The sequence below is a fragment of the Myotis myotis genome, unplaced genomic scaffold (genome assembly GCF_014108235.1).
Source record: "Myotis myotis isolate mMyoMyo1 unplaced genomic scaffold, mMyoMyo1.p scaffold_m19_p_17, whole genome shotgun sequence".
Lineage (NCBI taxonomy): Eukaryota > Metazoa > Chordata > Mammalia > Chiroptera > Vespertilionidae > Myotis > Myotis myotis.
This window is the reverse complement of record NW_023416321.1, coordinates 16,885,099-16,897,384: the sequence shown is the minus strand read 5'-3', so window position 1 is coordinate 16,897,384 and position 12,286 is coordinate 16,885,099. Positions and strand designations below refer to the sequence as shown.

General features: G+C 38.6%; 1 protein-coding gene across 1 annotated transcript in view; it reads left to right on the top strand.

Annotated features, from left to right (window-relative positions):
- CEP112 (centrosomal protein 112) overlaps window positions 1-12,286 on the top strand; it is a 300,119-nt gene that overhangs the window by 27,362 nt on the left and 260,471 nt on the right. Inside the window, exons 5-6 of the mRNA XM_036341573.1 lie at window positions 4,918-5,008; window positions 6,778-6,855. Of these exons, the coding sequence (XP_036197466.1) occupies window positions 4,918-5,008; window positions 6,778-6,855 (169 nt within the window). The remainder of the gene's footprint in view (window positions 1-4,917; window positions 5,009-6,777; window positions 6,856-12,286) is intronic.

The window sequence follows — 12,286 nt, the reverse complement described above, 5'->3', positions numbered from 1 at the left end:
TATAAAGACTGAGAAGACCAATAGGATTACAATATGATGAATTGGAAGTCTATTCTGTTGACAGGAATAGAAAATAGCATGCCCACTTTGCAAATTTCTTTTAAAGTTTAAGAGAATTTACCATATGATCCACAATTCTATTCCTAGGTGTTTCGTCAAGAGAAATGAAAATGCATGTCCACATAAATATTTGAGCCTGAATATTCATAGAAGATTTATTTATAAAATAGCCCCAATATGGAGACAATCTAAATGTCCATCAGCATATGAGTAAAAAAGCAAGTGATGGTTCATTCACGTACTGGAATACTACAGCAATAAAATGAAATAAACTTCTGATATGTGTAACAACATGGCTGAATCTCAGAAACATTTTCCTCAGTTACATAAGCCAGACAAAAATGTACATAGTTTTGATTCCATGTATTTGAGATTCCACAAAATAAGGTTGCCTGGGTTTGCAGAAGGGAGTAGATTGATTCCAAAGGAGCTCAAGAGAACTTTGGGGTGTGATAGAATCTGTCTCTTTAGTGATGGTTATACCATATATACATTTGTCAAAACTCATCAAATTCTACATTTTAAATGGGTAAGGTTTTATTGTAAATAAATGATATCTCAATAAACTTAATAAAAATAATATCCAGCGAGGTGTAGCCAAGGCTTCTTTGGTGTGGCTTTTTCCAATCTAAACATCTGTGAACTAAAGGAGTAAGTTACTCTGCCCGCCCCCCTCCCCTCCCTCCCCCGCCCCATCCACCCATATAGGCAACACAGGTGAGAGAGGAACTGGACCTTCACGTAGAAAACTGAAAGTGCAACACATATACAATGACAGTTCTACAGCATTCTGAAATCTAGCCAGACATCCTATCTGTTGCCTGTTCCTTTTTTAAAAAAATTATTTGGTTTCTTTAACAATATACTTTTATTGATTTCAGAGAGGAAGGGAGAGGGAGAGAGAGAGAGAAACATCAATGATGAGAAAACCATTGATCGGCTGCCTCCTACATGCTCCCTACTGGGGATTGAGCCCACAACCCGGGTATGTGCCCTGACTGGGAATCTAACCATGACCTCCTGGTTCATAGGCCGATGCTCAACCACTGAGCCATGCCACCTATGTCTTGATTAGGGCTTAGTGCTTCTTCCTGGGTTTGTTCTTCATGGCCTGGGCTTTTCCCTCTGAATTACCTTTCTTTTACCATAAGAAGTGATTTGTTTTAAGCCTAGTAGTTTTCTTAGCCTGCTTCCCATTTGTAGAATTTGGGGACTCAGAAGCCTCTTTTCATTCTGAATGTTCTGTCCCTTTCACATGAAGCCATTCTGACCCCTTGTTTTGGGGGCTGCGTTTATGTTCTTTGCCTTTCTGGGGCATATAGCTTCTTATAAGTCATAATTTTCAAATCACCACCTGCACTGGTCTTTAGCTTCCTCTCAGAGCAAGGAACTCCATCCCTGCCTCTGGTTTCCTGGTGAGTTTGACTTTATTCCTCTACTTTGAGGAACTTTGATTCCCTCCTACTCCTCTGCAGTCACACTTCCTGCTGCCTCTGGTTGTTTCTGGAACCAAGGCCTGGCAGACCTTCAGTTTCCATCCTTCTCACGGCATTGCATTTTTGTTCTTGCTCACAGTGGTGTCATGGGTTATTTTTTAGGCTCTTCTCTGGCGCGGTCTTAACTGCCACTGTCACTACTGTATCTTTAACTCTTACTCTCCAAATTTCTGTCTTACTTGCTCCTTCTGGAATTCATGTTATTTCGACATTGGAGATTTTGAATGTATCTTCCTTATCTCTTGCATTTGCTCTTATTATTATTATTATATTCATCCCTTTATTTTCTCCTTTGTGTTCTTAGGGTACTTTTTGAACTAGTTCAATTTGCTGATTTGATTTTATGCTATATTTAGTCAGCTGTTCTTCCATTATGGTTTTACAATTTGATAATCATGTTTTTCATTTGTAAGCACATTTTTATGATCACAGATTGTTCATTTCCTTTCTACAGCTGAAATGTTCACCTGAATCACAGTCAGAGCACAGATCACAAATACATTTTATAAGTTTCTCCCTTTAAAAATACATTTTCTTTTGTAGGAGGACAAAAGAAATGTGATTGCTCTTTCTTTAGGTTTTTAAATCTTATATGTGTCATTGGTTATCTCTTTCTCCTTGTAGGGACCAAGTCTCTGTTCCTCGAGTATTTGGAACAACAGAGGTGCTGAGCAAATGTTTCTGAATTCCTGTTGAAATATTTTAGCATTCGGGAAAAGTGAAAGGAAAAAATGGCTATTTCCTATACCCAATTTGCTATTACGAGGAGTGAAAAGGCATTTGATGTCAGGGCTTCTTATAATGTGCTGGAGCTTTTCTGGCTGTTACTTTGGGCGCCCTCAGGTTAATCAAGCCATAGTTCCTCTTTTCTAATTGGCCGAGTACCATAATCATGAGCTCGCTGTCATCACGCCCCCTGTACTAATTGTAGGCTGTCTTCATGAGCACCATGGCTTGCTAGTGTGTTACCCTTCAGAAGAAGGTTTATAGAGTTGAGCTTTGCCTTCTATCCTCTGTCTCACTGTTCACCTTGACCTCCAGCCCCATCTCTGTGATTCTGAGCTACCTTTGTACCTACTTACAGTTTCAGTTAATTGTGTTACCAGCTTGAATCAGTCCCAGAAATGAAATATCTAGGCCTAATGTCCTAAGTGTCTTGTGCCAGCCAGATTTAGGTGCTGATACTGACCTTCCTCTTTTCCTTGGTTCAGCTGCCTTCACCTGGAGCTGGCTCAGGAAGCCTCTGCTCCATTTGGCCTGTGTTGGCACGTGTTCTGGGGCAATAGAATGCATTTGTTTTTGGACGTGTTGAAATGGAGGTGGGGCTATTTAACTTGTATTTGTAATGGGGTTGGAGGCAGAGAGAGCTATTGGGATGAATATGTGAATTTGGTAATCCAAACTTCTTACTGTTTAAAAAACTAATAGCATATTGAATTGTCCAGGGAAAGCATGTAAAAGGGAAGTAGGTAAGACTAGGCACAGGCACCTGGGATTTTAGCTGGTATGGGATGTAGGGAGTGGAAGCTAGTGAAGGTTTCTATGAAGATTTCCCAAGGAGAGAACCAGGGAAGAATGGTTCTGTGGAGCCAATGAACATGGCAGCTTTAAAACACTGTCCCTCATGCCTTGGTGAGATTAACTAGGGAGGATGAGGACGTTAATGCCTCATTTGCTTGAGCAACTAGGAGATCGTTGATGACTTTACATACAGCACTTTCAGGGTGAGTGGAAGGCAAATTGCTGATGGAAGAGTAAATGGTCAGGGCATGGGCCCAATAACTTATTTTGAAAATTTATTGTGATGAGAAAGAGGAAGATTGGTACAGAGGATGCTACAAGTGAGGTAGAAGGCTGTGTTGTTTTATGTATGCACCCTGTGTAATAAACCAATAAATGTTTCAGTTCTTCTTTTTATTAATATTTTCTATGAGAAGAATTACTTTTAATATTTAAGCATTTTTCAATTTTTAAGTATAGCTCCTTTTTATGACTGTTTAATCTATTCTTAAAGAAGAACAGGCCACTGCTTAGTTTAATATATCAGGCTGCCTCTTCCCACACTGAGTATTAAATGCTTCTATCAGCTCTAGCACATTGGCTTATGAGATTATTTTCAAAATATTTATCTACTTTTTTTCATTTATTTTTAACTATTTAGCTATGTGGGATATTGAGTAGGGGTAGACAAAACGGATAGCTCTTTTGAAAATAGCTTTCCCAGATATTCTAAATTATTTTGTAACTAGTCTAAGGAATGTTATTCTATTAGAGTTACTACCAAAAAACACATTCAGTGTAGTCTTGAGTTACTATTTTATCTTTTTGGAATACTTAGTACAGCTCACTGTTTGTGAAGGAAATCCTGACATGGCTTGTGGTTGAAAGTTAGTGACTTTAATTCATTATATAATGGTTAGTTTCCATTTCACAAATATTGAAGCAGCTATTCAGAGAACAGATATTTGTAGTCATGGAACTTTCATTGAAGCAATGTGAATAAACATGTAGAGTAGAATACCAGGCCAGGGTAGAATATTGAGAATGGTATTTTTATATTGTGTTTTACATTGGAGAAAAGTCTTTTTGTTCAAGTTTTTTTCCTACACATGTTGTACTTATCATATTTTACCTGAATTAACATGGTGCACTTAAATTTAATTATTATTATTATTATTGATTTTTAGAGATGGAGGGAGGGAGGGAGAGAAAGAGTCGGGGGGGAGGGAGAGGGAGAGAAAGATCGATGGGCTGCCTCCACACGAAACCCTGGCATGTGCCCTGATTAGGAATTGAACCAGTAACCTTTTGGTGCACAGGATGATGCCCTCCCAACTGAGCCACATTGGCCAGGGCGACATGGTGCATGTTTACATTGAAGACTTCGATTTATCTGTGGTTTCTGACAAGGTTCCAAATTAATTCAGACTTTCAGACATAAAAGTTTCGTTATTTTATATATTTTTAGGTTTCATCTTCATATGGAACATGAATTCCACAAAACTTGCTAACCTTTTAAAATAATTATCTAAGAATATATGCTTTATTTTTTTCTCTTCCTACATTTAGGGTAAGGTGAATGGAGGAGAACATTTTAAATGCATGTAGTTACTATATTCCTACTTAAAGATCGCATTTGTTTGTAAGCAAGTATGTGGCTTTTAGGTGACATCTTATTTATAGTTTAAATGAAATGTGAGAAATATAAGTTATTTGGATTTTTTTTCTTTGCTACTGAAACATCATTGTTGATATAAATAATCATCTCATCCCAAGAAAACTTGGTAAGCTTAGATTTGAAAATTCCCATGTCCTCCGAATACCCCCAATTCTGATTGTTACTATGTTTGTCTGTCCATAGGGAACAGTACACTGCGAAACTCCAAAGGACGTCACATTCTAGGAGTCCAACCTACAGAGAAGACGGACAACATGTTACCCAAAAGAGTTGTGTAAGATCAGATTCTACTTCTGTTTGTTTGTTGCTTTAACTCAACAAACTTTTAGTTTCATATTATCAAAGTTCCAACGATGACTTAGAAACAGCAAATAAGTACTGAAGTTTTGGTGAGCATCCTGATGTCAAAGAAATGGTGTATTTGGAATATTCCACACTGTTCCTCCTGCTTTCTCAGTAATTCTAAGGCATCATGTTAATCAGTCTATTGTTTTTCTTGTGTATCAAAGAATAGCTTTGGAAAGCTATTCATTTTTTAGATATATTTTTACTTCTTTTTTCAGTGTATGTATAAAAATAATGAAACAGTTCTCATAAACTTAAGAAATTGGGATTAACTTGTAGTGAAATAGAAGACACTGCCTTTCTGATGAAGTGAACTGTTTATATCTTGACCGATGAATTCCTCTCTTGCATCTAATTGCCATAGATGCAATCAGTTGCATAAATAACATATATTTAGTTTGAACAAGGTACCAATGAGCATTGCAGGTAGCTGTGTGAAGGGAAGGACTTTGCCTGCCTACTAGGGTCTCTGTGTAACTCTGGCTTGTCTTGGGTTGCAAGACTTTTAGTTCCAAGAATATCCCGAGTGATGCCTGACTGTTTTAGCACATATTGCTCTGAATATAACTCCTTGCATTTTCTCCAGTGGTAATTTGGAACTTTCAAAAATATTTTAATATAAAGGGGAGCACATTTTAAATATTTGTGGGTTTATTATCAAGCATTATATTTACTCAAAATAAAGCAGGTACATTTTCTTAAGACATTCTTATTCATAAAAATAAAAAGGGGACCAATGATAGAAGCAATAATAAATTTTAATATAATATATAACAAACAACTTTTTGTTTTCATCACTTCAGATGACTTAAATGACCATAGGTAAATAGGTTTATTTGTATTAATGAGGGTTTATGAAAGCATGAAAATACAGTATCAACAAATTTAATTTCAAAATAAATTTTTTTTGACTGTATTATAGAATATACACTGTTATTTTACACAGATGAACCTTTCTAAGTTTTTAGCGCTTTCAGATCATTGTTCATTTTTGGCACTAATATTAGGCTGTTCTCAGTTAATTATAATTTCAATCTGGTTTGATAAATATGTAATTTAATAAATTACATGGGAGGTGAAAAAAAGCATGGAATTCTAGTTTTTTGAAAAAGTAAAGAATCACCGTAATTGTGTTTTTGTGATGTGAATTCAAAGCCTATTTCTCTTTATATTCAGAGTATGAATGAGAATTAATTTAAGAACAAAGAGCTTCTTGGACATCAGCACAAACTTTCCTGTTAACTAATTTTAACGAGAGTAAATAATTCATCTTTTCAAGTGTCTCTCCATCCCCCTTTAAAGCTACTGTGGTATACCACAATTAAAACTTTCTGTAAAAGAACTTAAAGAGAAGAGTCTGGATTAATTTTTAAAATATTCTTTTGATGGTTTTTTTGAAATCTAGTTACTGTGTGAATATATTGTGAAGGCATCTCATAGCCCTAAGCAGATGTAATAAACAGTCATTACTTAGAACTGAAAACCAGCTCAATTGTAACATAACCCTTTCCTCTGAGGCAATATAGCACTACCAGAAAAGCTCACAAAGTTCTCAGTGCTCTGAATGGCACATTTTGTCCGTCTTCCTCCTCCCTTTTCCCTGCTCTCCCTCCCTTATTTACCTTCTTCCTTTTCCCTTTTATTTCTTCCCTCCTTCCCTCTTTCCTTCATCCCTTCTTTTTCTCTTTTGTATTTCAGGAAGTTCAATTGAAAAAATCTGCTGTTTCTTTGGATGACAGCGACATTGAAGCTCGCCTTAATAGTTGGAATCTTGGGGTAAAACAAGTATTTGTTTTATGTATGTATATTCATGTGGCGGAATCATAGTATTTGAAAAAAACATCTGAACTAATTTAATTCTATTCAGTGACTAGTATTGTATGTTAGATGTCAAGTACTATGTTAACACTGAGAAGGACTGTGAGTGCAGGAAAGAGAAATAACATTCCAAACAAGCATCACATAGTCTGCCCCTGACCAGCTGCCTTTTTTGTTGGAGAAATGAGACATACACATAAATAGTAAAATAATAATTTAAGATAGTAAATGATAAAATACCAAAATGAGTTAGATAGAAGAATATTGAGGTGGAGGGGAGGGAAGGGAGGTGTTGGAGAAGCAAGGGTATTTGGGTTGAAAAAAAAATGTCAGGGAGACTTCATTGGATGAGCCGCCATCATGAACAGCAGTTTTCAGATCCAAAGGCTGGGAGCATGAATGTACTTGGATGGGTGGGGAGGACAGAGCATGAAGAACAAGTGCTGGGTAAGTGATCTGTCATGACTAGATCCTAGGGTGTGTGTGGAGGTTGGGGAGCAACGTTAGCAGCTGGATTGCATGGGAGTTCTGAATGCTAAATTGAGAAGTTTAGCATTTATGTTTAAGGCAATAGTAAGCCCAGGAGGTTTATTTTATTTTTAAAATAATTTTTATTGATTTCAGAGAGGAAGAGAGAAAGAGATAGAAACATCAATGATAAGAGAGAATCATCAATCGGCTGCCTCCTGCTGGGATTGAGCCTGCAATCTGAGCATGTGCCCTGACAGGGAATTGAACCCTGACCTCCTGGTTTATTGGTCAGTGCTCAACCACTGAGCCACACTGGCAGGAGGTTTATTTCTACCCCACCCCCTTACATTCCATTTTACATTTATGCTGTTAAAATGCTTTGAGGAAATAAAAAGGAGTTTAAAACAATTTTTTCCATGCTTGGTTACTATAAAAATAATTTGTAATTTGAACATTTGAAAAATACAGAAAATGAGAGGAGTAAACTGTTTTAAAATCATAATACTAAGAGATGTAACATTTGTTTTATGTATATATCCTTTATTCTGTGTGTTTATAAAATTAAAATTTCAACAAAATTGCGGTTATATTTAAATACTATTTTATTATGTGCTATTTTAAATTTGGTTTAAGTTTATAATAGTTCTGTAAACATGAATCTTAATGGTAGCACTAATTTTTCTTTTGGATGGATATTCCATAACTTATTTAAGCACTCAATTATTTTTGGACATTCAGGTTGCTCCCTGTTTGTTGCTAATATAAGTAATACTGCACTAAAATTACTTACAAGAGTCATTTTGTACATATTCAGTTGCTTTCTTAGGTCCAGAAGGGGTACACCAATTTATTTTCCAACGAGCAGTGTATGGGATTTTCTATTTCTCTCATTTCTTACTGACATTAGGGATTATTATTTTTTAAAAACCCAAACCCTTCTTTCTAATAATGGGCTTAATGTGCTTTAGGAAAATCAACTAGGTGGCATTATGAAGGTTATGGTGGATGTGAGTAGAAATGGAGAGAGGGAACCAATCATCTTGTAGGTGTTCGCGATGAACTCTACATTAGTGTGACTTCAGTGGAGATGGAAAGTGCAGGAAGGAAGCCCGTTGCACAGAAAATACAGGATGCTTAGTGACTGGTAGGCTGCAAAGAAGGGCACCCAAAGGTTTCAGGAAATGGGAATGGCTCTTCATCAGTTAGTTGATTGTCCAATGGGAGAATCCAGTTTAGGGGTTTAAAAGCTTGTTTTAGACTCATGGAGTTGGAAGAGAGGGTACGATTAATTGGGGAGTTCAAAGTTTGGAGCTTCATGAGACTCAGGGCGGGAGTCTTCTGTCTTAGTCACTCTGTTAGAAAGGCAGTTGTACCTGGAGGCTGAACAGCCCTCGTCTTTAAAGCGAGGAGGCTGGGTGGGAGCACAAGTGAGGATGCTTGGCTCAGGCAGTGGCCATGATTGGAGGGCAGGGAAAGGGATAAGAATTTAAGCTACATGAATCTCAGTGATTTTGGAGTACATTAATGACAGAGAAGGGAGAAGCAGAATCGATCAAGAGGGGAATAGTCAAAAGAAAAACATTTTCATGTTTGAGGGTGTTGGAGAAGTGGTCTAAGTTACCAGCATGGGAGAAGAGCACAGGAAATCCCTCTGAAAGACAAATTCTTTTTGCCAGAAGGCAAAATCAAAGTGAAAAACAAAATTCTGAGCTTTTTAAACTTGCCTTTGCCCTCAGCTATTTGAAACTTCTGATGTACATTTCTTAGCACATGGAAGACTTTTCACAATTACTTACTACTAACTGTTGGGAGGATTAAAATTTTCAATGTATAATAAAATGAAAAGAAAGCATCTAAAATATTTTGAGGTAATGCCTTAAAACTAGGCCTGCTAGGGGTTTTGTTTCACATTTTTATTGTTCAAAGAATGCACTAACAGTATAAAATATGAAAGTCTTGTATTTTTATATATTTATAACATACATGCATTAATCAGGCTGAGCTATGTATCTCTTGATCACAGTAGAATAATTCAAGTGTCCAGTGTATTAAAGGCTTAGATTTTGCTTTGGTTTTAGTTTGTATGAGAATGTGCCACGGAATGTTTTTTCCTTTCTTCTTTTGAATGATCAGTTAATAGCTGGTTAATTTTTGTGCTCTATACAAAGGTAAGTTTTTTATATTTCTAGTGTGACTGTCAATACCTTCATTTTGATGCATTAGAAGTTCTGGAATTTGAATTTTCTAGTTTATGTTAAAAATACCATTATTCTTTCTTTTTCCAGGAGTGTGTTAATATTTTTTTCTAGGAATACGTATTTCAAGTAGAGATTTATATACTAAGACTAGCAATTAAAATTTTCCTCCTGTATTATTTTTTCTTACTCTTTAACCTTTTTAACCTTTAGTTTTTGGAAAGCTTTCTTGCTTTGTTAATATACTTTATTATATATGTTTCATGCGTAACTCTCTTTATATAAATCTTATTTCTGAGGATGGGGTGAGGGGCCATAGGGAGGACTTTCTTGGGCTTTTCATCCCAGTTCCCATCCTGGGTCCTGCGCTGACTGCAGAGCCTCACTCCCACCAGGAGCAAAGGAACAGCGAGGACTCTGAATGGACCCCCTAGGTCCCTGGAAGCACAGCTGAGAGACCAGGACCCAGGATGGGGGTTTTGTGCAGGGAGAGCTCTCAGGACAGGAAGTGGGGGGAAGGAGCAGGGTGAGGTCAGCAGGAGTGTCTTCTCCAGACCCCTCAGGGAGTTCTGGGAGATGGACAGCACTCCAGGGTCTATCATAAAGGGTGAACCACCCCATTGTGGTCAAGGGAGCACCTGCACGGCACCAGCAACTGGAGATGCTCCCTTACTCTCTCTGGGAGGAATGTGGGAGGCCTGGCGATTCTACTCACTGTGCCTTTGTCACTGGCCACTGAGAACTGTTCTAATTGGTCACCCAGGGCTGCTGTCACTCTAGTGAGATGAGCCGTCCAGTGAAGGAGCTGCCCAAGGTGCCAACCCACAGAATTGGGAGCTAAATCCAGTGGTTGCAGTTTGAAGCCACAAAGGTTTGAGTGATCTGTTATGTGGCAAAAAGCCAATTGATACAGTAGATACTGCCAAATCGTTTTCTAGAATGCTTGTGCCACTTTGATCCTCATCAGCAGTGTGTGTCAGTTCCTATTCAGTACTTGGTGTCATCAGTTAATTATTATTATTTTTAAAAATATATATTTTTATTCATTTCAGAAAGGAAGGGAGAGGGAGAGAGAGATAGAAACATCAATGATGAGAGAGAATCATTGATCGGTTGCCTCCTGCATGCCCCACACTATGGATTGAGCCAGCAACCTAGGGAATGTGCCCTGGCTGGTAATCAAACCATGACCTCCTGGTTCATAGATTGATGGTCAACCACTGAGCCATGCCAGTTGGGTGCCAGTTAATTATTTTTAATTAAAAATATGTAGCTACTAGAGGCCCAGTGCATGAAACCCATGCACAGGTACAGTCCCTTGGCCTGGCTGGTGATCAGGGCCGATCGGGGCCTTCCAGCTGCCAGCCGGGGCCTCCCTTTCCCAGCTGCCGGCTCCCGGCCAGGGCCTTCCTTTGTTCCACGCCACCCCCTGTTGGTCAGTGCATGTCATAGTGAGTGATAAAACTCCCAGTCGAACTCCCGCAGGGAGACTTTGCATATTAGTCTTTTATATATATAGATTATAGGCCTGGTGCATGAAAATTCATGCACTGGGTGGGGAGTCCCTCAGCCCGGCCTGCTCACAGTCCAGAAGCCCTCAGGGGCAGGAGGCGACCCGCCCATCAGGGGAAGGCGATGCCCCCGTCACACCTCTGCTGCTGCCACTGCCGGCAGCGCAAGCCTCGGCCGGCCCTGGTTACTTGAGCCTCAGGCGGCCCAGGGTGGCTGGGCAGCCAACATCCGAGGCTTGCCTGTGCCTCAGACGTCAGTTGGGCAGCCGACATCTGAGGCTTGCCTGTGCCTTGGGCCGGCCCTGGGCGGCTGGGGGGCTGAGGGTGGATCCGGCTGCAACATGTGCCTGCTGCCCCCTTGGCTGCCACCCCCAGCAGGGCTGAAAGGACTGGGGGACTCTGGCGGGGCTGAGGGACTGGGTGCCACCATCTTGTGGCTATGGGCGCCACCATCTTTGTGATGGTGTGGTGGTCGATTTGCATATTCCTTCTTTATTAGATAGGATTCTCAAGAGTGGTTACTGACATTGCATTGTGTGTTTTTTAACATGCATTTTCTGATGACTTACAAAGTTAGATGCTTTTTAATATGTTTATTGACAGTTTGGATAGTCTCTCAGACGAAGTGTCTATTTTAGGCTTTGCCAATTTTCCTGTTGAGTTGTCAGCCTTTTTCTTATCAATATGTATGAACTTTGTATCTATCCTGGATTAGAGTCCTTTTGGAATACAGTGTTATAAATATTTTCTTTCACTTTGTTGCTTTTCTTCATTCTCTTTCTGGTGTCTTTGATGAATAGAAACTTAAAATTTTAATGCAGTTCATTTTCTCATCTTATCATTTTATATTTAGTGCTCTTTGGGTTCTGTAAGATCTTTGACTATCTTAAGGTCCTGAAGATATTCTCCTATGTTTTCTTCTAGTAGCACTGTTATTTTATTTTTTCTATTTAGATCTACATACCATCTGGAGATAGTATTGTATATTCTAAGATATAGAGTTAAGATTTGTTTTTGTCACTTGAATGGTTCCATTTATTGAGAAGACTATTCTTTTCCAGCTGCACTGCAGTATTATTTGTCTCATAAAACAGGTGACAGGACATGTCTGTTTCTATTCTGTTTTTTGGCTTATTTAGCTTTTCCTTGTGTCAATGGACTGTGTCTTGATATTTGTATTTTATTTGTGCTCATTAAATGTTTGTTGAAATG